Below are 27,917 nucleotides of genomic sequence, written 5' to 3' on the forward strand. Positions count from 1 at the left end.
GAGGGCTCGGACGTCAGTGTTCTTCTCGCTGCCTCCTCCTCGCGTGAACGCACCGTTTTTCCTTTGCGCCGTCGACCGCGCTATACCGGCACTTATAGTTTCCGACGCACTAACCGCCGCCATATACTCGGTGGCACCGTCTCCGAGTTAAGGTATTAGCTGATCGTAACTCTTTATAATCGTTGTCCGCCACTGCTTTAGTTGTTTAACCCTCATAGGTTTTGCACCCAAATAGGTTCTGTGCTTAAACCCATAAGTGGATCATATGTTAAATGAGCCAGTTAATTTTGTTAAAATTAATTGTCTGCTAATTTTGTTATACATTTTCCAATTTTGTTTAGATTAATTGAGCCGGATTTTATCATTGCATACGAGGCAACAATGTCAGTTTCAGATACAAACCTTCATAATGGAGAAAAGCCCATCTCCGAAACTACCGATGCGGTAAGTAATTGACTGTTTGTGTACAATCGTTTCATACACATAATTCATGTGTACTCAGTATAATTTAATGGAATGTAACAGGAACTCGCCGAAAAGCATGGTCATATGAAGTTAGTATGCTCACAGACAAGGTTCGAAAAAACCATGAAACTGTTGTCACAAGACCACAAAAAGTACATCATATCAGAAACCAGTCTTGGCGGTCTAACCCAGATGCATGAAGTGACTCTACGGCGCATAATGTTGGTTAGACTAGCCAAGAGCATAGATATGGACACGAAATCCATTACCATCGGACGAAAGAGGACGTGCAAGGTATATTTGGCATTCCGATAGAAGGGAAGGATATAGAGCCACATCTGGAAAATCAAACCGACACAGAATTGTTTACCGCGTATGCAAACAATGGGAAAATTTTGATTTCTGACCTTGAAACGGCGATCCGAGCTTCCAAAGCCCCAGACGGCGATTTCCTGAGACGGTTCATTTTGTACGCAATTGGTACTGTTCTAGCACCAACAGCACAACATTATGTGGACTCGAAATTTCTCAACCTTGTTACAGATCTTGAAAACCTTCGGAAATTTAACTGGGGATGTTTCACACTTAATCACTTCTTCAAGTCCGTTCACAAGTTTAGAAATCGAGATCACGTAAATCTGCAAGGAAATCTAACTCTGCTCCAGGTTAGTGCTAGATCAGTACTTAATGTCCTTTAATTATTGTTCTGTTGCATATCTGTATGGTGATGAAATAATTTAATGTGTAGTATTGGTACTGGGAGCACGTGCGTAGTGGCCGTTTAATGTATGCTTCTAGACCCCCTCCATTGATCGCACGATGGGACGAAATGATGGCTACTTTAAGAAGCGATGCTTACGAGAAAGGAGGTCTTCATAACGGGCTGGTACCTATCTACAATTGAACTTTCTATATCCGATTTTTTATTTGGTACTAATGGTTCATTATATTTTATAAAAATAGGCTGTCATGGAAATTTGTGCTCCTCAACGACCGTCCGAGAATTCTAATAATTTTCCAAAAAAAAAGATGAACATGTGCATCAACATGATTCGTATCGAGCACCATCACAAGGACAGCAATTTAGTAGCCAGCAAGTATGTACTCCAAAGACTATTTGTTTTGCAATATCACAAATAGGTGTCATGGAACCTCATTCATTTAGCTATTGTTATCAACGGGGTTTTATTTTGTTTACACAGATTGAAATGGTAGTTGAAGTCATGAATGCACGCATTGCTGATCATGAAAAGAAGGTAGGCAGGAAGTTAATGGAAATTGAGCACAGATTTGATGTTAAATACCAGACTCTAGGTGAAGACTTGATCGACATGAAGACTAAAACTGGCACTAATCCTAGGTTGTCGAAGGCTGAGCACGAAATTAAGGACTTAAGGAGGGAACTCCATGTATGTCATACTGTGCATTTTGTATTTTTTATGAATATGCTCCTTCATGTTCATTATTGTTTGCATTGTTACAGGAATTAAAATACGAATTTACAAGCAACCGACAATCAGTGTCACAGAAAGTAGGCGTGCAGGTGATCAATATGGCCCAACACGTTAATATCTAAAAGTAACAAACTAATGATGAACTACCTTTGTTCATTGTAGGATCAAGTCAATGTGTGCAATTCATCCCTGACAGGAACTCCTAGGGCTAGCCAATTCACGATAGGGACTTCGAGTACACCAAGTGCAAGACATGTGACGGAAAACAATGAGGAACCACAATTAACTCCGATGAAGCCTGTCTTTGGTAATGATTACAAGTTCACGGATGAGGACATAGAGATAGCCGTTTACATCCACGGAACATACAACCCTGTTGAAATAGCTAGAATCGGAGACATTACCCTCACAGCAGAAAATCTGAAGCGAAATTTGGACGACAAATACATTTATGGTGATGTAAGCCCATTATACTCTATTCTACATCATTACTGCAACAACTGTCTTATTATTGTATGATTGAAAATTTGGCAGGTTATTATGGTATATGCTAGCATTAGCCAAATTGAGAATGATACTACCTCAATCATATCCCGTCAAGAAACCGAAAAGCTGTTACAAATGAAGGGGGTGGTTCCTGTTGGACGTGCAGCCTCATGGTTAGCTCGTGTAGCAGGAAAATTTGTATGGCGCCGAAAGGTACACGTTTTCTACACTTTCATAGTTTACGTACACACTGTACACGACAAATTTCGGTTCTCAACCCAACCCAAATTTTACTGCAGGTGCATGTCCCACTGAATGTACACCAAAACCATTGGATGCTAATGATGTTTAATTTTGACAAAAAAGAAATTCAGACTTTGAACTCCATGAATTATCATTGCGACAAGACCAAGGAAGATTCTCTTGTAAGTATTCTCTTGCTGCCTCTTTTGATCCGCATGGAACATGAGTTCCCAAAGTACCGTAACCCTATGTATAACTCGTCGTACCCTAGGTGGACTCGATTCAGTTCTGCATTGATGAAGTTGTCAAGAAAGGGTTGATATCACCAGCTAAGAACATCAATTTTGCCGAATGGACCAAAAAACGCTATGAGAACATACCACAATAGACCGATGGGTACGCATGGCCTCATAAATTATTATTTGCGTACACGAATAAGATTACTGATCTTTAACTAAACATCGCAGGACTTCCTGTGCGGTTTGGACACTGCAGTACATGTTGTCATGGAACGGGGATGAAATGACCGATATTTTGAAACAGGTAATTGAATGCCTAATTTAAATTTGTACTTTGTTTAGCTTGAAAGCTATGCTGGCGTCAGTGTCGGTTATCCAAGATAGGCAACGATAGATATTTTGAGGTGGAAAATATGTACAGCCTTACTACATTCAAATTGCAATGCGCTTCGTCTCGAATCATATAAGTTCCCCATAACGGTTAGCGCTACATCAAGAATATATCATTTATTTCACATGTCTCATGATTAGAACTAACGCAGCACTCTCTCTTATACAGAAGGAGGTGTATGATGCCCAGCAAGCAGTTCTACCTGATGCTTCAGAAGAGGACGTACAATTAGTCAACAATCCTGATGGTTCCAACGAACCTGACACATCCAACTCCCAGAAGGATATCGGTGCACCCAACTCCCCCAAAAATGGTGCACCCAACTCCCCCAAAAGGAAGAGAGCACGTGGACGCCTGAGAAAGCTAGTCGATCCCGAGGAAGCAGCAAAAACAAAGAGTCTTAAAGAACTGAAACTTAAATTTGACAGCAAGACCATAGCCAACCAAATGTCTTCGTTACCATCACGGTCACGCAGAGAGCATAAACCAGCACCAGCTTTATTGAGCCCATTCAAACGCAAATAGGTAGCATCAATTGATTATTAATTGATACATGCTCATGCTCATGCTCTACTTTTAGCATCATTTGATACACGTTTTGTTTTTCTTATCAGAAAGTGAAAATAGGTACTTTTGGAAATCATGAGCATCCTCTACTTATTGCAATATCTAATGCATTGATACATTCTCATGCTCATGCTCTACTTTTAGCATCATTTGATACACGTTGAGTTCTTATCAGAAAGTGGAAATAGGTACTTTCGGCAATCATGAGCATCCTCTACTTATTGCAATATCTAATGCATCAACAGTACAAAGCTTGATTTGGCAATAGGTGGAATCGGCAATCATTTTCATGCTTTAATTTTGTCAAAAATCAATGCATAGTTCAGTTGTAACTGCTCATAGATATGGCAGGAACATGCTGAGTTATACACTAAACATAGTCATGCCAAGCTATAACTACCATAGTCATATTATTAGAGTTCCTAGCATGCATCATCGTACGGCAGAATAACACAGCAACCATAACATAAACCACCGTACGATACTTGAGTTGCTAGGGCCTTGTACAATGCAAGGTGCTTAGGGGAGTTGCTTATAGAAATAAACCAGGATTTTCTTAAGCACAGGTGCTTATTTTTACAGGGTAGACGCATAACTAGGCGTCTCTCCTGTAGAAATAGGCACCGGTGCTTCAGAAAAACCCTGTTTATTTTTCTAAGCCCCACCCTAAGCATCTAGCATTGTACAAGGCTTAAACATGCATCACCAAAATAGTATTAACAACTAGGAACACTAAACCAGAGTAGCAGCAAACTCTTAACATAAACGGCAGATCAACCACCGCTCAGCATAGGTTCAGACACACCATAGGACATCAGTTTTAGACTCGAACAACAAAGAAACATAGATAACATAAGAGGACACGGCGGTCCTGGGGCAGCAGCAGCACTCTAGCAGCACATCACTTCTCTCCCTTCTTCAATGCATGTTGTAGGGCTCATTGACTTTGACAATCTCAAGGAAGCGTGCGTAGGCAGCATGTTTAGCCAGAGTACTGGCACTACGATTCTTGCCATGTCCATTGCCAGTGCTGAAGGCATGCTGGATCATGCCATCTATGCCGCCACCGATCACCTTGCAACAGAAAGAGCACCCAATCTTGCCAAAGAAACGGTACTTGATCTTCCCAGCAATCAGATGCCTCAGGGTGTACCGGCTCTTGCTGTGCCTGCTGTCCATGTTGTAGTCCACGTCGTCGTCATCCTCCTGTGGATTAGTGAATTAGTACACATAGAACAACTCAGCTAATCTATTATGGTACATTGACTTTAATTACAATGTTTTAAAAGTACACATGTGTAACATGGCAACTAGCTATTTGCTAGAAATAAGGCGTATGTGCACATACATAATTGAGCCAAATAAATTGACATGCATCAATATGGACGGTGGAATAGTTGCCTTTATAGATTAGTGCACAAGTTGTACATAATTAACACATGAAAGACTACATGAAGTGGCTTGGTTTAATGATATTTGATACTTTACAGGTGTAATTCTTATTGGAATCAGAAAAATGGCTTCATTGTACTCCTCCATGTTTCACACAAGGGGGGTTTGTTCTATCTACTGGAATGAAGAAACCATTATTCTTTCTGACAGCGGCAATACTGCTTCTCCAACATTGTTAGACCCTGATAACTTTCAGAAGGAAATTGATAAAGGAGCTATGGGGTGTCTCACTGCTCATATTGATGAGAGATGTGGCTGTGATCATCTAGATAACATACTGTGGAAAATTGGCTAGATGAAATGTTTTGATTTTTTGGTATCCAGTGGATATGTAATGTCAGTCCATAATTATTAAGGGAGCGATCACTTCCTTTGCAAAATGGAAATCTGTATAGAATTTGCAAATGGATCATCTATGAACATGTGTGCAAACTAATCATCTATAAACATGTGCGCAAATTAATTCATCTACATAAACTAAAACGAATCAGGAACTGCAGCATTTTATCATTGTCCTGGGGAAGCCAATGAAGAATCCTGCCATATATCCATTGTTTAACCCACTTTTTTCATTAATGTATCCCTGCCATGAACATTTTCTTGTATTTGGGTTCATTACCCCACTTCTTTCATTAATGTATCCCTTGTGAAACTTATGCTCATCTAGTTAACAAGACTAACCCCAATGCCATGAAAAAAAACCCAGAGTATCTGCTGGAATCAGAATGTGAATCAGATTTAAAAATTCACATCCAACATGAAGATCTATGCTAGATCCCTACAATCCTACATACGTACAACTAGCACGCCCAAGTGAAATTGATGCTCATCTAGTTAACAAGAAAAACCCCAATGTCATGAAAAAAACAGAGCAAAAAACAGAGTACTACCTCAGATAGCTCGTCGATGGCATCCTCGTTGAAGTCGCTGCCCTTCCTGCTATCTAAGTCGAACTCCTTTATGGCTTTCTCCTCCATGAGCTCTTCGATTTCGTCATGCACCTTGCGCTTACGCCTTCTCATCTCCTCCTCCTCCAGATCTTCCCCGACCTTGTGCTCGCCGACGGGTGCCTCGACGGCTGCGATGGCAGTGGGAGCAGGCACAACGGTCGCTGCACCGCCAGCTTCCGCCGCTACGGCGGACTCAGCTGCTCCACCCACGGCTGCAGCCACGGCAGCAGACTGCTCTGCTCCGATGGTTGCCTCCGGCTCGTCCGCCGCATCTTCACGCCCGCGCTTCATCGTCGGTCAAAGACAGGAGGAGGGAGGCGTAGGAAGGGAGGAGGGTGGTGACGAAGGAGGAGAGGGTGGTAAGGTGGTGAGGAAGGAAGAGAGGGTGGTTAGGTTTGGGAGAGGACGAGGGTTTTCTACCCGATTTGGGGAAGAAAGGCACTGCTCCTGCCTCTTGGAGTTACCGAGAAGCCGCAGGTGCTGATTTGACTTGACACACCCACCTGGCCGTCCCGATTCCACGTGGGGACGTGGCGGTCGTGCACGCGGTCGTGCACCTCCTGCGGTTTGCCATCAATTGCTATCGGTCACACAAGTGGGTCCCCTTGTCATCCACACAACCGAGCCACCACATGTACCACATTTTTCTTTCTCCCCGTCTCGACCACTCCACATCTTTCTTTCTCCCCTTCTCGACCAGCGCCGCCGCCTCCGCCGCTATCTCCCGATGACCCCTCTCTTCGCTGCCGGTGCGCGGCCGCCGCCAACTATGGAAAGTACGTGAGATCTCCCCTCTTCTTCCCTTCCCCAAACGCGTCTCCCTACGGAGGCGGATCTGAGCCGATTGGTTTGGACTGAAACTTAGTTTTTTGATTGGATCTTGATTTGGTTTATATGGTTTGAGACCAAATCAATCAATTAGTTTGAGCCGCCACTACCACCTACTACTGCTTCAAATCCAAGAGCCGCTGTTGCCGGCCGGAGCTCGTCGGCTCTCTCGAGCTTTGACGCCATGTTTGATCTAGATTCATGACGTGCCCTCGCATATGGCTTTGTCCATGGTTTGAACCTTTGGATTAAATTCAAAAGTTGAAAACGGTTTGGACTGGGTTGGATGACGCGCATGTATAGTTCGGTTTGGTCTAGATTCTAAATGAAAATATCTTGATTGGTTTGGTTTTGATGTGTGCCGTGGATTGGACTGGTTTTAGTTTCGATGCCGAACTATTCCCAGGTTTAGATGAGACGGGCATTGCCATTGTCATTGGCATTGCTTTATTACGTAGATGATAGAAAATAGATTGATTGGCCATTGCCAGTATAGGTTATCACTATGATTTATTATATGTATGATCTTTGTATTGTACTATGTACAATTCAACTTAGAGTTCAACATGTTCTGTGTAGAATGGAGGAAGCACAATGTGGACGCTGCAACTCACGGTGCCGGACCAGCCTTTCTACTGCCACGTTGTTCGGCATCTACTTCCAGCCTTCTTTTGTTGTTGCAGCGGTAATAATTTATATGAACCTTCTGACAGTACATTCTTTTTGTTTTTTTTCTATTTCCACTAATGTATTGTGTCTGCTATTTGTTTTTATCTTACACAGATCGTACCATGCAATGTGAGATTGGCATTCAATGAGCTCGTCACAGACACCGTGACCTTTGACGCTCTTGGGGGCCCATACACTATGCAGGTCGAGAAGGGGCGAAAGATAACCCAGATAGGAGGAGATGATTGGGATCGTTTCATCGCCCGCATGCGTCTTAGTGGGGGTGAATTGATCAGCTTCTCCTTCAGAAGAGATAGGCCCAGGATTTCTGTTATCTATCTAAATTTGATTCCGGATAGTGAGGATGAAGTTCATGAGAAGGAAGATGGTGCTGATTCAGATGATGATGAGAACCCACTTGTTGAATACCTGTATGCCCAAGGACTCAGACTGGGCGACGAGGAAATCGGCAACCTCTGGGACATGCTTTCGCTACGTGAAGACTGCCTAGGGAAGCCATTCGTGACCCGCCTCACAAGGACGAATGTTAAACGGCATATCATGGTATGTTACTTAGTGTGGTAATTACATGATATGCATGCTTAGTTAGTGTAGTAGTTCATATGATATGCATGTTGTAGTACTGTGATGAGAGGCCTAGTTTAGAATTCATTTAGTGAAGAATTTTATGACATGCATGTAGTGTAGTAATATGCGATGATATGCTTAGTGTACGCAGTAATCTAATGATATGCCTAATTACTGTAGTAATTTGATGCTTGGCGTATAGTGTAGTGATGTGATGATATATATGCTCAGTGTTGAATCAAATGATATATGTGTCTTGAAGTGTATGCTTTGTTGATAATTGCACGTGACATGATCATATATCATGTCAACTGTTTTCAGAAATTATCTAAGAGGTTACTTGGTAGCTGTGGCATCGACCCGGGCGAAGAAGGCATGGCTGCTGGACTACGCCTTACCAGAACGGGCTCCATCACCAGCTGTGCCTATGCGGTGGACACGGACGGTCGCACTGTCTTGAGCAGGGCAGGGTGGAAGAGGTTCCTTTGTGCCAAGAATCTTCGGGTAGGATAGGCCATCCTACTCACTGTTGCGAACACCCGTCGCCATGACTTGAGGATGATGATCACCATCCACCTCATTTAGAACTGGGGTGGGACATGTATCAATGTGAAATGAACTTGTTATGTTAGCTCTTGTTTGCGAGTACTTGTTGTGTATTACCGTACCTATATCTACTCATATCTAGGTACTATTGCTTGTGATGGATTGCAACTATTATTAACGGGTAACTAATGCTCTATTAGCTATGATTATTCCACTGTGTGATGTTTTATATGTTGTAGTGTGACATGGTAACTGTTATATATGGTAGAGGCTGGTCTCTAAGACCTTGTACAAAGCAAGGTGCTTAGGGATGTGCTTCCACTGTGTGATGTTTTGTACGTGCCAGGTTGTAGTATGAAATGCTCACTGTTCTATATGGTAGTGGCTGGTCTCTAATTGGACCGACATATTGAACTATAGTATCAATGGTAGAGGCGTTTCGTTGTGCGACACATCCAACAGTTCACATAATTAATTATCCAAAGATTAAGGTATGAAACCCTTGGTCCTACATAGCAACATTTCGTTCCAAAAATTAAGGTACTTCCACATTCAAACTAACTAATACTACAAATTCGAAGGAACTACTTAATACATTAACAGCACATAGGGAAGTAGCCCTGGTCCAATGGCTTGAGAAATGATGAACAAAAACTGAAAGAAGAAGGATCAGCCAGTAGAAGCACCATCAGCCTCACAGCCTCACAACTTCAGCCAGCCTGGTGAACTCCAGGTTTTTTCCTGCAAAACACACATGTGATGTAGGAGGCAAGAAAATAAATATGACAGGGGTCTTGTCATGGCATCTAATCGCACGGAATGCTAGTACAAATGATGGAGAACAAAACATCCAACATGAGCAAATTCATAGGAGTTCTAGATCCATGGATACCATCAAGAAAAAATGCTCAGTTTTAATTCAGACACAAGACTTGGTGAAAACATGCATATTCATATCAGCAACATTGATATGGCATCTTTGCAAGCTTGGGTCAGTGACTTGTCTTGTGTTTCATGGCATGACAATAATTTTAACAATAAATAGACATGAAATTGACCCAAACTCATGTACAAAGTTATGCCATATGATGCATGGATTAATTCACACATAAATGACAAAATGCCAACTTTGTATAGAATTTGCAGTACTGAAATATTTTAGTGTGTACTGAAACTGCAGTAGTGAAATAATTCAGTGTGCATCGGTGTGTACTGAAATTGTAGTAACGAAATATTTCAGTGCCTACCGGTGTGTACCGAAATATTTCAGTGTCTACCACTACAACATTACAGATTTTGCCTAGGGCAGTACCGAAATATTTGAGTGCCTACCGGTGTGTACCGAAATATTTCAGTGTCCACCACTACAACATTACAAATTTTGCCTAGGGCAGTTCCGAAATATTTCAGTGCCTACCGGTGTGTACCGAAATATTTCAGTGTCTACCACTAGAACATTACTAATTTTTCCTGGGGTTCATATGATTCCTAGGGTTCACATACATCATAATCCATCCTCCAAATCCATGTACTCAAATATTCATGCAATTCATTGAGATTAAAATGCCATCTAGCATTCCCTCTCTGAGCTATTACGATCAGTATCACCACGATGTAAGCACGAGCAGTAGGAAGATGAGGAGTGGGGAAGCTTACTCTAAACATAGCTACCGCCGCCGTTCAGACGAGGAGAGCGGCGAGGGAAGCGTGGAGAACGGCGGGGAAGCGAGGTCGCGACCACTGTCCTCCTCATCTTGCGCTTCGGAGTCTCCGGTGACTCGGTTGGAGGCTGCACAATCTGCAACGGCACCTCATGCACGGTGGGTTCCTGATCCAGTGGATGCTCTACCCTGGATCTGAACGCCCACCACCTGCGCCTGGTCCACTCGCTGGACGAATTGGCCTGCTCCATCGCCCAGAGGAGGATCTCGATTTTGTGAATCGGTTGTGCGGGCGGGGGGCAAAGCTTTGCCCTCTCCTTCTTCGTCAAATTCTTGAGAGTGGCCATTGCCGTCCAGTTCATTTGCCTTGTGTTGTCAAACCAACAACGGATCTCCCTCAACCTGGCCAACTTGACCTGGTCGCCGCCGGCGATCTGCACGAAGTCGGTGTTCTCGCCGCCGGCCATCAGCTCGATCTAACGTGGAAGAGGGGGTGGGGTGGGTGGGGGGGGGGGGGTTGCCTGAGTGGAGCGAAGTTGCAGCGGCAAGAAGGAGGAGATGACTGCGGTGGACTTGGAGGAGAGGGAGGAGATGGCCGCCGATGAGTAATTGTGGAATGTGTAGCACCATGACGGCGGTTATGCATTCGACGAGAGGGGCGGCGCGTGCAAATTTTCCTAGGACTAAACTGCCCCTAGATTAAAACGCGTCCCCACCTTGTCACGAGTACCGGCCCCACTCGTTTTAGTACTTTCGCGTAGTTTCATCGGAGTACTACCCAGTACTTCGTATTTGTCTGCCGTTAGATCGACATCAACGAACGGTTCTAAAAAATTCCAACCACTCTAAAACTTGTATAATTTTTAACATGTGTGAATGTGTGTGGCCTATGGCCAGGCTGGCTGCGTGTGGGTATTTAGGGCCTCTTTGATTCGCAGGATTGTCAAAATGAAGGAATAGGAAAAATGCAGGAATAGGATGTCATGTCCCATAGTATGCTACAGGATTTGAAAGAATGTTTGATAGCGCAGGAAAAACAAAGGAATTCTATAAAGAGGTTTGAGTGAATGGAAATTTTCCTCCAAAATATAGTACAAATGGATTCTATGAAAAAATTTCTTAGAATGTCAATCCTACAAATCAAACGAGCATCACAGAAAAAATTCCTAAGGGTTCAAATCCTCCAAAATTTCCATGCAATTCCTTTGAATCAAAGGAGCCCTTAACCTGAACCGAACAGAGGAGTTGGCATGAATGAGCATGTATGTCAATCTCACTTGTTGTTCTCTGTCTCTCATTTTCTTTCTCTCCAAGTCTCGTCCCTTTTCCTCTGCCTACCCTCTCCCCTGGTGCGATATCGATCCCTCGGGAGGTCACGTCGTCACACTCTAGAGCATATGGTCGAGCCTGCGGCTAAAGCTGAGGTATCCACGGTACAAATTCTCTTAAATGTTTTGCATTGTGGGTCATGCCCCAGTTATTACATACACGACGAGTTGAGGGGTGCTGCTCCGTCAACTCATCACAAAAAAAAAAAAAAACTCATCACATGTTTATTTCTTTCTTTCTAAACAACAATCTATACTGCTCCTACTCCACACGTACTACTACAACACAACAACAGCAGTAAGTAAAGGCAAAATGGATGTATACTAACTAGGCCGAGCCAGACGGGGAACCCCCCTGCAAGGTCATCTTCATGCTTGCATACATGAGCAGGATGACGAGAGCGAGCGTGGCGCCGAGGCTGGACACGAGGACGACACGAACCATGGTGAGCGGCAAGGCCTCCCAGCATGTGACCACCAGCGGGTGCGCACTTGGGTGCTGCGCTTTCACGTACAGGCCGAGCCCCGCCGTCATGAGGTTGAAGATCCCGGTGGTGGTGCCCATGCAGATGCCCAGCCACGCCAGCAGCTGCACAACATAAAAAAGAAATACAACGAATTACTACTCAGAGACCAATTGGATTTGCATGGTCCAGCCACATATGCCGTGGATACCCGTCTTAATTTTTCGAAAAGGAACAATAAATTGTCAAAACTGTATCTTGGAAGCAGAAATGATCACCTTTCCCCCCTCTCTGTAGGGTCTATAGCTATCCTCACATTCCAGGCCATCGGCTCCAACTGCTACAAGTTTAGCCTACAAGTTTGCGGGCCACGATGTCGTTTGGTAGCAATAAATTAACAACCAGAAGAGAAAAGAAAACCAGTTGCAGTCACAAGAAAACAATATCAAATTTATCCAAGTAATACCTTTGCCCGTTCATCTCCGACGTTATCACTTCCGCTGGAACAAAAAGACCGACCAATGGTTAGGGATCTCAAATTACCTTAAATTAAAAATTGTATATATCTACCTGAATGTACTCGAGCAGGATTTCTATGTCAAGTTAAGCTAATATATTAGAAGAGTTACTTTCTCCAATTAAAATAAAAATACAAGGGTTACACATGACAAACAAATCTGCCTCAACTGTTTTTACAAGAGTACAGATGATGAATAAAACACAGACGTTTAATTAGTTTTTTTGCCTACTGGGATCAGGCAGGAGAATGTACAAAGTCGCATTTTCTATGTATGAGTATTCCTGTCCCATCAAAGGTTCTAGAAAAGTAATCATGAAACAATAACCCGGTACAGGAACGACGTATTTACTGAAAGTGTTGTATGAGACTTTGAGTACCTGTGTAGAACAAGGGCTTCTTTTCCATGAGAATCACATATGTGTTTGAATCCGGTAATATTCATCCGGCCAAACTGCAGAACAAGAAGTCACAACAAAAGAAATATAATATATACTATTATGTGTTGGTTGAAAAATCATGATGCGTACCAGTTCTGCAAACTTTTTGAAGCTTCCCTGCTCCTCCGGCAAAAATGTAGCTAATACCGCTTCTGGTTTTCGACCAACATCAGGAAGCTCAGCTACTAATCTAAGTGTATCAAAGTTCATATTTGCACCGCTACTTATTGCAACCACAGTTTCCCCTTTCAAACCATAGTATTTGCAGTAAGCTTCAGCCCCAGCCAAGGCAAGGGCCCCAGAAGGTTCAGGGATATTCCTGTTCTCCTCAAACATATCCTATGCCCATGAAAAACAACATTTTCAGTATGAATAACATTGTTAATGCAGAACATCCACAACAATCTATCATAAACATTCCACAAGCATGACAGCGGTAAGATTGGCATAGAACAAACTGCAGAGCTAAAATTTCCACCATCCTATTTTTGAGCAATGTTAACAGGATGCTCATACGTAGTTAATTTTAAAGAAGACATTAAAAATACCAATATCCACAGCAAGAACTGAAACTAAATAAACTAGGCCACATTATCACATAATCCACACCATTATAACACTTCTATTCTAGTGAAACTGAAAGCTTCTATTCAAGTGAATTGAGTAGTTACAGTGATAAAATAGGTCACTATTCAGTAATGCACCCATTTGACATAACAAGGCGGAGCAAACATATAATAAGTTGATCACTCTCACCTTTATTGAAGCACAAATAGCATCTTGGCTGACCAGGACAATGCCATCTACGAAATTTTGACACAGGCGAAATGTCTCCTTGCCTACAACTTTGACAGCTGCACCATTAGCAAACCCTCCAGCATGTTTTAACATGACCCTCTGGCCATGACACAAGGACAATGCCATGGCATTTGCATCTGAGGGCTCCACTCCAATTATTTTGACCTGCACCAGAATTGTTGTAAGCATACAAGAAAGTGACAGCCTGAATGCAAATATTTTACCCCAATGTAACCAAATGATGTGTTGTGTTCAATCTGGAGAAGGATTACAGTTAGGTGATTGGATGAAAAACAATTGATTCCAGAATGCACTTAAAATAGGGCCATTTACTTTAATGGCATTTTATTCGCAAAAAAAAATACTTTAATGGCATTTAAAAATAACTTAGGTGTCTTGTGATGTTTTTCATAGCAAAAGAAAATACTCCTGGGTTTGAAAGCTAACCTCAGGGAGGACCCGTTTTACATAGGCAGCAATTCCAGCAATTAACCCACCACCTCCCACAGGTACAAATATTGCATGTAATGGACCTTGCAATTGGTGAACAATTTCCATGCCAACAGTTCCTTGTCCAGCAATAATATCGGGATGGTCAAAAGGAGGTATGAATGTGCGGCCTTCCTCTTGACAGCGTAGTTTTGCATATGATTGAGCTTCATCGTACGAGTCTCCTTTGAGAATGACTGTCGCACCCAATCTCTCCACTGATCGCCACTGGATTAAGTTATATGTTAATAGCTGGTGATAATAACTTAAATATACCATATAAACAACATATTTAAGGTAATGTACTCGAGAGATCGATAACCTTGATTTCTGGTGTTGTCACAGGCATGACAATAATGGCATCACAGCCCAGTTTTCGAGCAGAAAGAGCAACTCCTTGAGCATGGTTTCCAGCAGAGGAGCAGATAACGCCATTGTTTAACTGCTCTTGGGAGAGCTTTGACATCATATTATATGCACCTCTCAACTTGAATGAAAATACCTATGCATATAACAAACAAAAATTATCTAGGTATGTAAATCGCCAATGACACAGACAGTAAGAGCTCCATGTGCATTAAAAAACAGAAGATAGTGGATAGTTCAGCTGGTCATTCAACTTAAAACTAAGAAAAATGGTAAACAATGAAAGCTAAGGGCAAGAGGACCATATATCTATACAATATACTACCAAACATATGCATGAGAGATAAAGTTCTTAAGTTTGCACCTAGGTCACCCGCGCCCCTCTCTGATACCATTATGTCAATCATAATAACACTACATGATCTGATATATCAATTACGCCCAAACTTGCACATGTCCTAAACTTGCCGTTGTTCACAAATTTTAATATTATTAAGCCCACAACAAAATACTACTACTATATTATTGCAAATAAGCAAAACTCAGTCGTAGCTGAGATCAGGGGATGTATCCAGGTTAAAGGCACTTTCAGGGGAACTTGTACCCAAGGTCAGCTACCACAGTAGGTTGAGCATGAAGTATTGCTAGCAGTACTTGCTGTTCTGATGCAGAAGATTCTTTGTAATGAAAATATGAAGCAAATGGTACCTACTCATGTAGCTCCCTATACGATATAAGATTATCAACTTGGGTGGGAGGAAGCCGCATCCATGGCCACCACAGCAAAGCCATGGAGCTCGCCAACCCGACGGAGAAGCGCCCATCCAGACTGACAGCAAGACAAGGGGGACCTGCTGTCCCGCCCACGGCTGCACCCCACGTGGAGAGCAGGCCGCATCCATGGCCGCCATCTGCCTGCCAAGGAACTGCCGACCTGTGCAAACGCAGCAGCAAGCCGATAGACGAAAGAAGAGCAGAGTCGGCCGGCCAACACCACACCGGGAAGCCCATGCCCATGGGCACCCACCAAGCACCACCCCACGCCTACGCGCGCAAGTCAAAGGGGGAAGCCCGAACTGCAGGATCCAGGCAGCGACAGATCGGGGGCGAGCCCGGTGGAGCGCCGCCGCCTGGTGACCACCCCCCGCACCGCGCAAAGGCTGGCCCATCCCGCAGCCTAGCTAGAGGACGCGCCAACGCCCGCACGGGCCGGAGCGCCGCCGGGAGCACGCGCCACCACCGGAGCGCCCAAAACGCAGCAGATCTCGCACGAGAGAGCCAAAAAACCGCGCGAGGAACGAGGCCCCGGCGACGTGTGCCGGCGGCGGCAGGGGAGGGAGGGGGGTGACGGCTAGCCCGAGCCGCTCCTGCGAGGGCCTTATGTCAACGCCAAGGTGAGACCGACTGAGAGAGGAATCTAAACAAGGCTCCAGCGCAGAAACGAAGGCCTGACTGAACCCGCATAGCATGTAGTATACCTATAGCGTGCGAGGTTGGTTGAGTCATCTATTTGGAACGGAGGGAGTATATATTAGTACCGGCTGCAGGTCCTCGCGCTTGATGCGGAGGTCGACCCCGAGGCGCTCCGAGAGCTTGCCGGCGCGCTCCAGCGGCGTCTCGACGGCCACGTCGTACACCTTGGAGGCCAGCACGGCCGTCAGGTACTCCATGGCGCCGGGCCCGCCCAGGTCCCCAGTCCCGCGGCTCGGCACGCCCACGAGGGACCCGCTTGCGGCCTGCAGCGACTCGGGCGCCACCCGCTTCAGCGGCACCGAGCAGGCGACGGCGACGCGCCGCGCGCCATGGCGGCCGCTGCGAGGCGCGGAGAGGAAGGCGGGCGTGGATGGGGAGAAGGTGGCGGCGGCGGCGGCGGCCATTCTGCTCTCTTTCTCGGTGCAACGTTACGTTTGGGCGGAGGGTGGAAGGTGGTTTCGTTTCGTCACGCCCGGGGTTGCCCTCCACGGGCGGGAGGGATATATATATGGTGTGGCGGCCTGGCCAGGTTGGACGTGCGCGGGTGGGCCCAGGCGCGAGATCGGGCCGTCAGGTTTTTCTGCGCTGGCGCCCTTTTTGTTGGCGCTTCTGCGGTCCATGCCGCACGCAAACTCTGTGGAGGCACGTGCGAGAGGTCACGCAATTTGCCTCCTGACTCCGTGAAATCGACCTGACAGTGTCCTCCGCTGACCCAGTTCGGTGGCCTCGGCGTGAAGAAGCTGCAATTGCAAGCTTTGGCGCTGCGTGTTCGCTGGGAATGGCTCCGTAGAACAGACCCAGGCAGACCGTGGCAAGGTATTCCCATGTCCGATGATCAGTTGGCAAGGCAGGTGTTCGACAGCCTTGTGTTGATCAAGATGGGCGAATGGAAGTCGTGTGCTGTTGGAGGGATAGATGGATTCATGGGTTTGCGATCATTGACATCGCACCGCTGATTCGTAGCAGCGTGGATACTCGTACGCGCAACCGGAGTGTTAGAATATATAACCGTATTAGTTTTGTATAGTTATACGGTTGTATATGTCTAGTCCTTATATAGGTGTCCGTATATTGTATGAAACGAACTCCACCTTGTATCCTATATATATTGATCAATACAAGGCACCACAACCTGTGGTTTCCCTAATCTTACATGGTATAGAGCCTAAAACCCTAACCCTAGCCTGTGCCGCCCTCCTCCTCTTTCTGCTGCCACCGAAGCCACCACCCCGATCGCCGCCTCCATGTCGCAGCCCGACGCGGACGCCACGAACCAGGCGCTGGCCACGGCCAAGGAGCGCCAGGACGCCGAGGCCGCCAAGGCCAAGCTGCCTCTCGCGACCGCCCCCGATGGATCTGGGACGAGCGCGGGGTCTTTCTCCCTGACCTCGCTGCACGCCCAGGCCGTCGGCCTGCACTCCATCAAGGGACACGTTCCCGTCGAGCTCGCGCTTGACACCGGCGTTCACCGTCAGTGGCGCACCTTCTTCCGCGCCGCTTGCCGCAAGTACGCCCTCCTGGATCACCTCGACTTTGACGCCCCCGACGCGCCAAACCCGGAGTGGTCTCTCCTCGACGCCACCGTCGTCTCTTGGCTCTATGGGTCTGTCTCGCTCAGCATCCTCGACGCCGTCATGACGCCCGGTGACGATCCCCTCGCCGTCGATCTCTGGAACAGTATCAACGGTCTCTTCAACGACCACAAGATCAATCGTCAGCTCCACCTCACGGCCGAGCTCGGCGATGTCAAGATGGGAGAGATGAGCATGGCCGACTATCTTCAGAAGGTCAAATCCCTCTCCGATGGGCTTGCGGATCTTGGCGCCCCCGTTGATGATGCTGAGATGGTGGTCCACTGCCTCAACGGCCTCTCCGAGCAGTACGAGGCCGCTGCTGATCTAATTTCCCTCATGCCGGGCATGACCTTCGCGTAGTGCCGCTCGTTGCTCGCGCTCCAGGACATGAAGCGCAAAAATCGCCGCGCCCGCAACTCTGACACGGCCCTCTTCACCAACACCGCCGGCAACCCTGGCAACACCGGCAACCCTGGCAAGGCCTCTGGAAAAGGAAAGAAGAAGAAGAAGAAGGCCGCCGCTGGCGTCGCCAAGGAGATCATCCCGGCGCCCGCGACCCCGCCGGCTGCCACTCCTTCCTGGCCCTCGCCACAGCACCCCTGGAACGGTGCCATCCAGATGTGGCCTTATGGCCAGGGGGGCCTGCTCGGCCGTGCGCCGCCCGCCTACGCCCCGCTCCAGGCTACGCGCCCCGGCACACCCCATCGCCGCATGCGTTCTACGCCCAGAGCCCGTACGGCATTGCCCCCTACGGTTACGACTACACCCCTGGACAGTCCTCCTACGGACTCCCCGGTCCGGCTCCGTCATCACCGGCATCAACAACTGCTTCGTGGGACCAGGCCGCGCTCATGCATCAGTTCCAGACCATGGGGCTGCAAGCACCCACCAGGGAGTGGGTGATGGACACCGGCGCCTCCTCCCACTTCGCCTCCGATCCCGGTATGCTCAACTCCGTGTCTCCCCCCTCCTCCTCTCGGCGTGCTGTCGTTGTCGGTAACGGTTCCACCCTTCCGATAACCGGTACCGGGCATGCACGTCTTCCTATTTCCACCACCTCTCATCCTCTTTACCTTCGTAATGTCTTAGTAGTTCCTAACATAGTCAAAAACCTTTTGTCTGTTCGTCAATTCACCATTGATAATCGTGTATCTGTCGAATTTGACCCCCTCGGTTTTTCTGTGAAGGATCTTCTAACCAGGACCGAGATTCTCAGATGCAATAGCCTCGGAGCTCTTTACTCCATCCATCCTTCCTCTACCAGTCAGCCACACGCCTTCCTCGTCGCCGATGCAGCACTCTGGCACCATCGGCTTGGGCACCCTGGGCGGCCCGTTATGGAGTCATTAGCTCGTTCCTCGATCATCCCTAGGGAAAAGAATAAAAGTAGTTTGTGTCATGCTTGTCAGTTAGGTCGTCATGTTCGTCTTCCTTTTTCCTCCACCAATCGTGTAGCCACTACTCCGTTTCAAATAATTCACTGTGATTTGTGGACATCTCCTGTTGAGAGTATTTCTGGCTTTAAGTATTATCTCGTTTGTCTCGATGATTTCACTCAGTATGCATGGGTTTACCCTCTAAGGATTAAGTCTCAAGCCTTCTCGCACTTGTCGTCCCTTCATGCTTTAGCGCTCACCCAGTTTAGTGCACACTTGCAGGCTATTCAGTGTGATAATGGTCGTGAGTTCGATAATTCCCTCCTCCATTCGTTTGCCCAGCACCATGGAATTGCACTCCGCTTTTCATGTCCATACACTTCGCAACAGAATGGCAAAGCCGAACGCATTATTTGTACTCTTAATGACATTACTCGTACACTCCTTATCCAAGCTAGTATGTCACCTCGTTTTTGGGTCGAAGCCCTTCACACCGCCGTTATGTTGCATAATCGGCTGCCTTCCAAGGCAATCTCGGATCGTATTCCTTTTCGTGCCTTACTTGGCGTAGATCCTGCCTATGCTGGTCTTCGGGTTTTCGGATGTCTATGTTACCCCAACACCACAGCCGTTGCTCCGCACAAACTTGCACCTCGCTCCGTGCCATGCGTGTTTCTAGGGTACCCATCACGGCATCATGGCTATCGTTGCCTTGATCGTTCCACCCAAAAGATCATCATCTCTCGTCATGTAGTGTTTGATGAGTCAACCTTTCCCTTTGCCTCCACTCCATCTTCGTCAACTCCTACTCCTTCCCTGCACACTTATGATTTTTTGCAGGGTACTGAGCAGCCGGTCTCGTTGATGCCGTTCACCGTGCCAGGCACGGTGACCCCGGACGCGGCCCCACGATCGCCGCCACGGTCGCCGTCGCCACCGCCACGGCCCCCTCCACGGTCACCGCCACCAACCTCGCCTCGGTCGCCGCCACCCACCTCGCCCCGGTCGCCTCGGGCACGAGCTTCTGCCGAGGGCCCTGCTGGGAGTCCCGGTGGTGGCCCTGCTGGGAGTCCTTCTCCTACTGCAGCCGCGTCACCGCCGGCAACGCAGTCGCCGGCTCCTGCTGCTGTGGATCCACCCCGGACCCACCGACCGCGGGCCCCTCCACCGCCACCATCCCACGCCATGGCCACTCGTGCTAAACAGGGCATTGTGCAGCCGAAAAAGATATTTGATCTTCATGTTGAGGGTTTATCTCCAATACCGAAGACTTATCGTGGTGCTCTCAAGGATCCAAATTGGCATTCCGCTATGGTTGAGGAGTATGGTGCTCTTCTCTCCAACAACACTTGGGACCTCGTTGATCCACCTCGCAATGCTAACATTGTTACTGGTAAGTGGATCTACCGTCACAAGATGAAGTCTGATGGTTCTTTGGATCGCTACAAAGCTCGTTGGGTGCTTCGTGGATTTACTCAGCGGGAAGGTATCGACTTTGATGAAACTTTCAGCCCGGTCGTTAAGCCAGCCACTATTCGAACAGTGCTCTCTCTTGCTCTCTCTAGTGACTGGTCCATTCATCAGCTTGACGTCAAGAATGCATTCCTCAATGGCACTCTCATCGAGACTGTTTATGCTCGTCAGCCTTCTGGGTTCACCGATCCTCGTTTCCCTGATAAGGTTTGTCGTCTCAACAAATCACTCTATGGTTTGAAACAGGCGCCTCGAGCATGGTTTCAGCGGTTTGCTTCGTTCATTGCATCAGTTGGTTTCATTGGCTCCAAGTCCGACAACTCATTGTTCGTCTATCGGCGTGGTGCTGACATGGCCTATCTCCTGATCTATGTGGATGACATTATCCTGACTGCATCTTCCTCAACATTGTTGCACAGCTTGATTGCCTCTCTTCGTACCGAATTTAGTATGACAGATATGGGTGATCTTCATTATTTTCTGGGCATCTCTGTCACACGTAGCAAGGACAGTTTGTTCCTCTCCCAGGAGAAGTATGCATTGGATCTTCTTGACAGAGCTGGCATGTTGCAGTGCAAACCCATCTCTACTCCATTTGATACTACCTCCAAACTTTCAGCCAAGTCCAGTGATCCAGTTGCAGATCCCACCGAGTATCGTAGTATTGCAGGCGGTCTTCAGTACCTCACGTTCACTCGGTCGGACATCTCTTATGATGTGCAACAGATTTGTCTTCATATGCATGATCCTCGGGCTAATCATTTGCTCCTTGTGAAGCGTGTGCTTCGCTATATCCGTGGTACTACCGGCCATGGCCTCACTTTGTTTCGACGCAGCTCCAACAAATTGCTGGCCTATTCTGACGCTGATTGGGCAGATTGCCCTGACACTCGCCGGTCTACCTCAAGCTATTGTGTATTTCTTGGCACTAACTTGGTGTCATGGTCTGCTAAGCGGCAGCACACGGTCTCTCGCTCCAGTGTCGAGGCCGAATACAGGGCAGTTGCAAATGTCGTGGCTGAAACATGTTGGTTACGGCAGCTTCTTCAGGAGCTTCATCGACCGGTGACTGGTGCCACTGTGGTGTTTTGTGACAATGTGAGCTCTGTTTACATGACACAGAATCCCGTTCATCATCAGTGCACCAAGCATGTGGAGATCGATTTACACTTTGTGCGAGATCGTGTCACCACAGGCGAGGTCCGGGTTCTTCACGTTTCGAGTTCTTCTCAATTTGCGGACATTTTCACCAAAGGATTGCCATCTCCTCTCTTTTTGGATTTTCGGGACAGTCTTAACATTCGCCGACGCCCGTTTACGACTGAGGGAGGGTGTTAGAATATATAACTGTATTAGTTTTGTATAGTTATACGTTTGTATATGTGTAGTCCTTGTATAGGTGTCCGTATATTGTACGATACGAACTCCGCCTTGTATCCTATATATATTGATCAATACAAGGCACCACATCGTGTGGTTTCCCTAATCTTACACGGAGGACGGTTCAGGAGGCTCTGACTAACAATAGATGGCTCCAGGACATCCATGGCAATGGCTCCTTCACAGCCCAACTCCAACTTATGCATCTTGGGCACGCGATTGGATCTGTGCAGAGAGACACACAGATGTTGGACGCCTTCTCGTGGCCCTGTGACAAATCAGGAGTGTACACGGCGAGATCTACCTACCAAAGGCTGTGCGCTGGCTTGGAGAGGGTCCCCTTTGCGAAGTGTGTTTGGAGGAGCTGGGCACCCCTTAGGTGCAAAATCTTGGCTTGGTTGGCCGTGCAACTGCGTTTATGGACCTCGGATCGCCGCGCCAGACATGCATTACAAGATCACCCCTCTCCTTGCTTCATTTGCCTCCAGGACCAAGACAATATCGAGCACATTCTGATCCAATGTGTATATGCAAGAGGGTTTGGTACTTAGGACTCCAAGAGCTCAACATCCAAATCAGGGCACCGGAGTCTCAAGATACATTGATGGTTTGGTGGCTTCGGGCGAGGGGCCACTTCAGGCGTGCTGAGCGGCGTGGTTTTGATACACTGGTTATTATCACGACCTGGGCATTGTGGAAGCAGAGAAATGCCCGGGTGTTTAACAGGCCGTGGCAATTCATGAACCCTACGCAACTGTTGGGCCAAATAGGGAACGAGGTGCAGGATCTTTGGACTGCAGGGATAGGAGTAGGAGGTCTTCAACATTTTGTGAGAGAGTAGCCTTAGTCTGTTCGGTTGGAGTTGGCTGGGTCGAATGTTCGCATTCTACACTAGCGTCTTGTATTTAATCTTTCTACCTTCTATAAAAATATGGTACGCCATTGACGTACTCTCGAAAAAAAAACTCCGTGAAATCACCGACGCCTTGAGTATGTTCTGTAAAATCTGGAGTAGTTTTTTCAAACTTATAAATTCAGTTTTTAGGCTGAACGATTTTGTCATTCACATTCTGCAACCAATATCATCGTCGTCCAAATCCGACTCCTAACTGACACCAAGGCCACGGTAATACGACTGCGCTGCCATCGAAAAAAGAATGTTAGAATTATGTGTCCTCCAACAATATTAATAATTCCAAGTCCTTTGCGCCGGTCACAGATCTCGGAAGACTCGCCACTGTCGACCCAGAAGAAGATTCCGCTGCAGACTATAAAATCAATTGGTCTCCGTGCGATTAACTAGGCCGCGTACCGTCCACGCGACCACACCTACGCCTACGACTGTTTCAGCCTCCTCTCTCTCTCTCTTCAGGTTAGTTGCTGCACTTAATCTCTCGAAATCATACTCCCTCCTTTATGGTGAGTGATGGAATACTTTTTGTAGTTTGTAAAAGCATCCAATTAATGCTCTTGTTTATCTCAAAAAATATGTTTATCAATGCATTAATTGCAATGCATGCAAGCATAAAGTATATGCATTGGTTAATTTTCTCTTAATACCTGCATGCAATGATTTAATACATCTTGAAATCTGAACTTGTGATTGGGAATAACCAAATTAAGCCTTATAAAATAAAAAAAAACTAAAATTTTGAGATAAGTCCTATAAATCGGAAAGGAGGGAGTACGGAGCAAAGCCAGACCAGATCGTTTGCAAAGTCAAGTACTAGTCTACACGTGAAGAAGCCAACACACAACAACCGGCGGAATCATAAGAATCCAGAAAAAGCAAAGCACCATCCACTGTTTCTTCATGCGCATGGATGGAAGTGCTAGTACTGCTTGCTGCTAGTACTTGTTTGGATTTCAAAAAAAAAAGGCACACAAGTGATCACGCACGTATCGAACTCCTATGGCTGGAGGAAGTTGTTGCGTCATCCTGAAAAAAGAAGTTTATGTTTCGATCCAAGCTGGCGATCATGTTTTTTTTTTTGAGGGAAAGCAAAGCTTTATAATTTAACGATGCTCGGGCAAATCGCCCGAAGCACAAAGCGCCACACGGGGCGGTACATCAGAGCCTCACATCATGCATTTATTAGATAGGCAATCTCGCCCAACCTGAGCAAGTTCATGCGCTACAGAGTTAATTTCACGACGACATAGGAGGACCTGTTGCCGGGAAAACCACATCTTCAGCTGGAATTTAGAGTCTTCGATTAGGGCCGCATACGGGGAGGAATCCACCCTGCCAAGATCGAGAGCTTCTTGGAGAAGTTTGGAGTCCGTTTCAAACACCACTCGAAGCGCGCCAAGTTCAGCAGCCGTGCTGATGGCTTGGGTGAAAGCTACCACTTCAGCTTCGAAAGGTCGGCCACCTGCTCAGTTTTGCCCGCTCGAGCCGAGATCAGGGCTCCAGTATCATCACGAACCACCACACCCCAGGTTACTGATCCCTCACCAGGTCTGAACCCACCGTCCATATTCACCTTCAGAGTGCCAGCAGGTGGTGGGTGCCATTTCCGCTGTTCCCTCTTACGTTCTTTGGCGCTGAAGATCTGCAGGTATTCCATAGTATTGGACAGCACGCGTCTGGTTAGCTCGTCAGAAGGCACTACCAGCTCACCTTCCCGCACCTTATTCCAGTTGTTCCACCAGTGCCACCACATGGTGAGTATCTGCACTCGCTTATTTTCGTATAGTCCCCATAAGTAATCAAGCATGGCATGCACAGACGCTATATCTTCGAGGTCCTGCCTTTCCTTCTCCAGCCCAAGTGCTCGCCACACTGCTTTCACTGATTTACACTTGATGAAAAGGTGCGCCCCGTCCTCGTCAGCACAGCCACAAAACAAGCATTTTGTGCTCTCAATCTTCATGCCTCTTCTTATTAGATTTGTGCGGAAAGCCAAGGACTCATGCTTCAGACGCCAGGTGAACATTTGGATCTTGCATGGGCATGGGAGTTTCCAGATTTGCTTCCAAGACGGATCCACCGTTTCATTGAGGTTGCCGACTATTACCGTCCTGCTCCCAGTACTCCCCTGGCTATTTACCTTCCCGAGCTGAACCTGCAATTTGTATGCGTTGCGGACAGAGTGATGTCCCTTGTTGTCGTAGTGCCATGCAATAAAGTCGCTCACCCCTTCCCAGAGGGGAATTTGCAGGATATGTCGAGCATCATCGGGCCAAAAAGAATCGTGCACAAGCTGTACATCCCAGGAGCCAGTTATCGGACAGATAAGCTCACTAACATGAGTGAGGATATTCTGTCCTCGTGGGGTAATAACTTGCCTCGACCATGCCCTGGGAATCCATGGGTCCGACCAGATCTTTACTTGTGTGCCATCACCAATGCGCCATATGTATCCTTGCTTAACTAACTCAAGACCATGCAAAATACTTCTCCAGGAGTAGGAAATACCCTCCCGAGGCTCCGCCTCCAAAATGGTGCAGTGAGGAAAGTAGCGAGCCTTAAGAATACGTGCACAGAGGCTGTATGGGTTTTGTAAGAGCCGCCACCCTTGTCTTGAGAGCATTGCAATATTGAAGTCATGCATATTCCTAAACCCCAGCCCGCCCAAAGCCTTTGGCTTGCTAAGGGTTTCCCAGCTGATCCAATGCATGGTCACCTCTTTATCTTGTTGGCTCCATCAAAACTTGCTCATAAGTGTGTCCAGCTCCTTGCAGAAACCTTTAGTTAGGTCGAAGCAGGACATTGCAAAGGTGGGGATGGCCTGCCCGACTGCTTTTATCAAGGTTTCCTTGCTAGTTTTAGCCAACAACCTCTCCTGCCAGCCATGCATTCTTCCACACAGATTTTTCTTGATATAACCGAACACTTTACGTCGTGATCTGCCCACATGCACGGGTAAAACCAGGTATCTTTCATTCCAGTTTTCACTATTTATACCTAGGGCCGCCTTCACTTCGTTCTTGGTCTGCACTGGAGTGTTTTGGGAGAACATGAGTGCAGATTTTTCAATGTTAATGCACTGACCCGAACAGTTCTCATAGAGGTCCAATACATCCCTAAGAGCCCCGGCCTCTTCTTGGTTTGCTTTGATTAAAACCATTCTTTTGACGTGACCGCGGGGCGCTCGCCTCCTGCTTTGCATACAGGGGCCAACGTGTCTGTAAATAATTATACAGAGATCGGATCAAAACGGCTTCCGTGATTCTAATTTCTGCAGTAGAACTCGACGACGTATTTTTGAAAATCGACGGAATGCACAAAACCAGGTCTTTGGTTCTGGCTCGTCAAAGGAAGTCTACTTGGATGCCGCTCACCTGTGCACGCATGCTGTCAGGAAAAGCTACCTACTCCTTGGACGATATTCAGCAGGAACTCCAGGTTAAATCTATGGATGGACTACACGAAGCAAATAATTACATACTGAAAATGTGTAGTATATGCAGGCAGGAGTCGGTCTACTTGTGACGGATGTGATGCCTATATACATGATCATACCTAGATATTCTCATAACTATGCTCAATTCTATCAATTGCTCGACAGTAATTTGTTCACCCCCCGTAATACCTATGCTCTTGAGAGAAGCCACTAGTGAAACCTATGGCCCCCGGGTCTATTCCTATCATATTAATCTACCGTTATTTCTATTACCGTTTATTTTGTTTTCTTTACTTTTAGTCTTTATCATAAAAATACCAAAAATATTATATTATCATCTCTATCAGATCTCACTTTTGCAAGTGGCCGTGAACGGATTGACAACCCCTTTATCGCGTTGGTTGTAAGGTTCTTATTTGTTTGTGTAGGTACGTGGGACTTGAGCGCAGTCTCCTACTGGATTGATACATTGGTTCTTAAAAACTGAGAGAAATACTTACGCTACTTTACTGCATCACCCTTTCCTTTTCAAGGAAAACCAACGTAGTGCTCAAGAGATAGTAGACGACACCAAGCGTGACTTCAAACCCAGACACGACGGTGACGCGCAGGCATGGCCACGCCATTTGCCGCATGGGCGGCAACACAGTATTGAGCACCACAAGAAGCTGCGGTATTTTCATGATGGACCTTCCTACGACAAGCGCTTGCCCGGTGTTGAAGAGCGGGGTTGTTATGTCCATGCGCGAGTCCAGTGGAACGACAGGCTGCACAACACGAGACAACATTATTCAGAGCCAAGTCAGACTGCAAGTTGTTTTAACCATTCGCCCTAGATGGTGAGTTATCTCAAAAACAAGGACTGCAGGTTGTTTAGCCAAGAACAAGTATGTGGAGTAAATCTACAACTGGAGGCATTGAAAAGAACAACAAATGTTTAAGAACATCGCCATAAAAGCATTAGCTTTTGTTTCTCTACAACCACTTTATAGCTTTTACATAAATCCACAAATTCTTTATAGCTTTGATGGTGGCGGTGATGAGCTCCGCAGTGCCCCCCCCCCACCCCCCCACCCCCACCCGAGATTGCTCCCCGTTATGGATTCTCGTGGTCTCCGGAACGTACTCCGACCATGAGAACGGGGGTCGTAAGAGCATCTACAACCAGACTTCCTAAATTGACCGGACGGACGTAGGACCACTAGACATGAGAGAAAAAAATGATTCAACTAGACCCCTCAAAGCCTTCTTAAAGACCCAGACTGTCCGACACTCCGCATATTGCCCTCATATATGAGATGAGTAGAATTTGGGCCACCACAGAGCATCTTTTTTCTTTATTTATTATCAT

At 46.7% G+C, this 27,917-nt stretch overlaps 2 protein-coding genes across 2 annotated transcripts; both read right to left on the reverse strand.

The window, feature by feature from the left end:
• Nucleotides 1–11,979: 11,979 nt before the first annotated feature.
• Nucleotides 11,980–16,350, reverse strand: LOC125507217 (threonine dehydratase 1 biosynthetic, chloroplastic-like). Its single transcript, XM_048671867.1, has 9 exons — nucleotides 15,650–16,350; nucleotides 14,898–15,077; nucleotides 14,534–14,803; nucleotides 14,045–14,251; nucleotides 13,379–13,627; nucleotides 13,229–13,302; nucleotides 12,798–12,831; nucleotides 12,610–12,684; nucleotides 11,980–12,456 (listed from the first exon to the last, which is right to left on the reverse strand). The coding sequence occupies exons 2-9, from the start codon at nucleotides 15,042–15,044 to the stop codon at nucleotides 12,196–12,198; spliced, it is 1,317 nt and encodes a 438-aa protein (XP_048527824.1). The 5' UTR covers nucleotides 15,045–15,077; nucleotides 15,650–16,350; the 3' UTR covers nucleotides 11,980–12,195.
• Nucleotides 16,351–16,443: 93 nt separating this feature from the next.
• LOC125506656 (threonine dehydratase 1 biosynthetic, chloroplastic-like) lies at nucleotides 16,444–16,874 on the reverse strand. The gene has a single exon (XM_048671423.1). The coding sequence runs from the start codon at nucleotides 16,816–16,818 to the stop codon at nucleotides 16,444–16,446; it is 375 nt and encodes a 124-aa protein (XP_048527380.1). The 5' UTR covers nucleotides 16,819–16,874.
• Between the last annotated feature and the right edge of the window lie 11,043 nt (nucleotides 16,875–27,917).

The sequence above is a fragment of the Triticum urartu genome, chromosome 5 (genome assembly GCF_003073215.2).
Source record: "Triticum urartu cultivar G1812 chromosome 5, Tu2.1, whole genome shotgun sequence".
In the NCBI taxonomy this organism is placed as follows: domain Eukaryota; kingdom Viridiplantae; phylum Streptophyta; class Magnoliopsida; order Poales; family Poaceae; genus Triticum; species Triticum urartu.

Bases quoted from the DNA above. Each gene is read 5' to 3' on its own strand.
- LOC125507217 (XM_048671867.1), bottom strand. From the start codon at position 15,044: ATGATGTCAAAGCTCTCCCAAGAGCAGTTAAACAATGGCGTTATCTGC. The intron at 13,303-13,378 runs GTACGCATCATG...CTTGTTCTGCAG, and splicing joins TCAAAAAGTTTGCAGAACTG to TTTGGCCGGATGAATATTAC. The intron at 12,457-12,609 runs GTGATCATTTCT...TATGTTGTGCAG, and splicing joins CCTACAGAGAGGGGGGAAAG to CTGCTGGCGTGGCTGGGCAT.
- LOC125506656 (XM_048671423.1), bottom strand. From the start codon at position 16,818: ATGGCCGCCGCCGCCGCCGCCACCTTCTCCCCATCCACGCCCGCCTTC.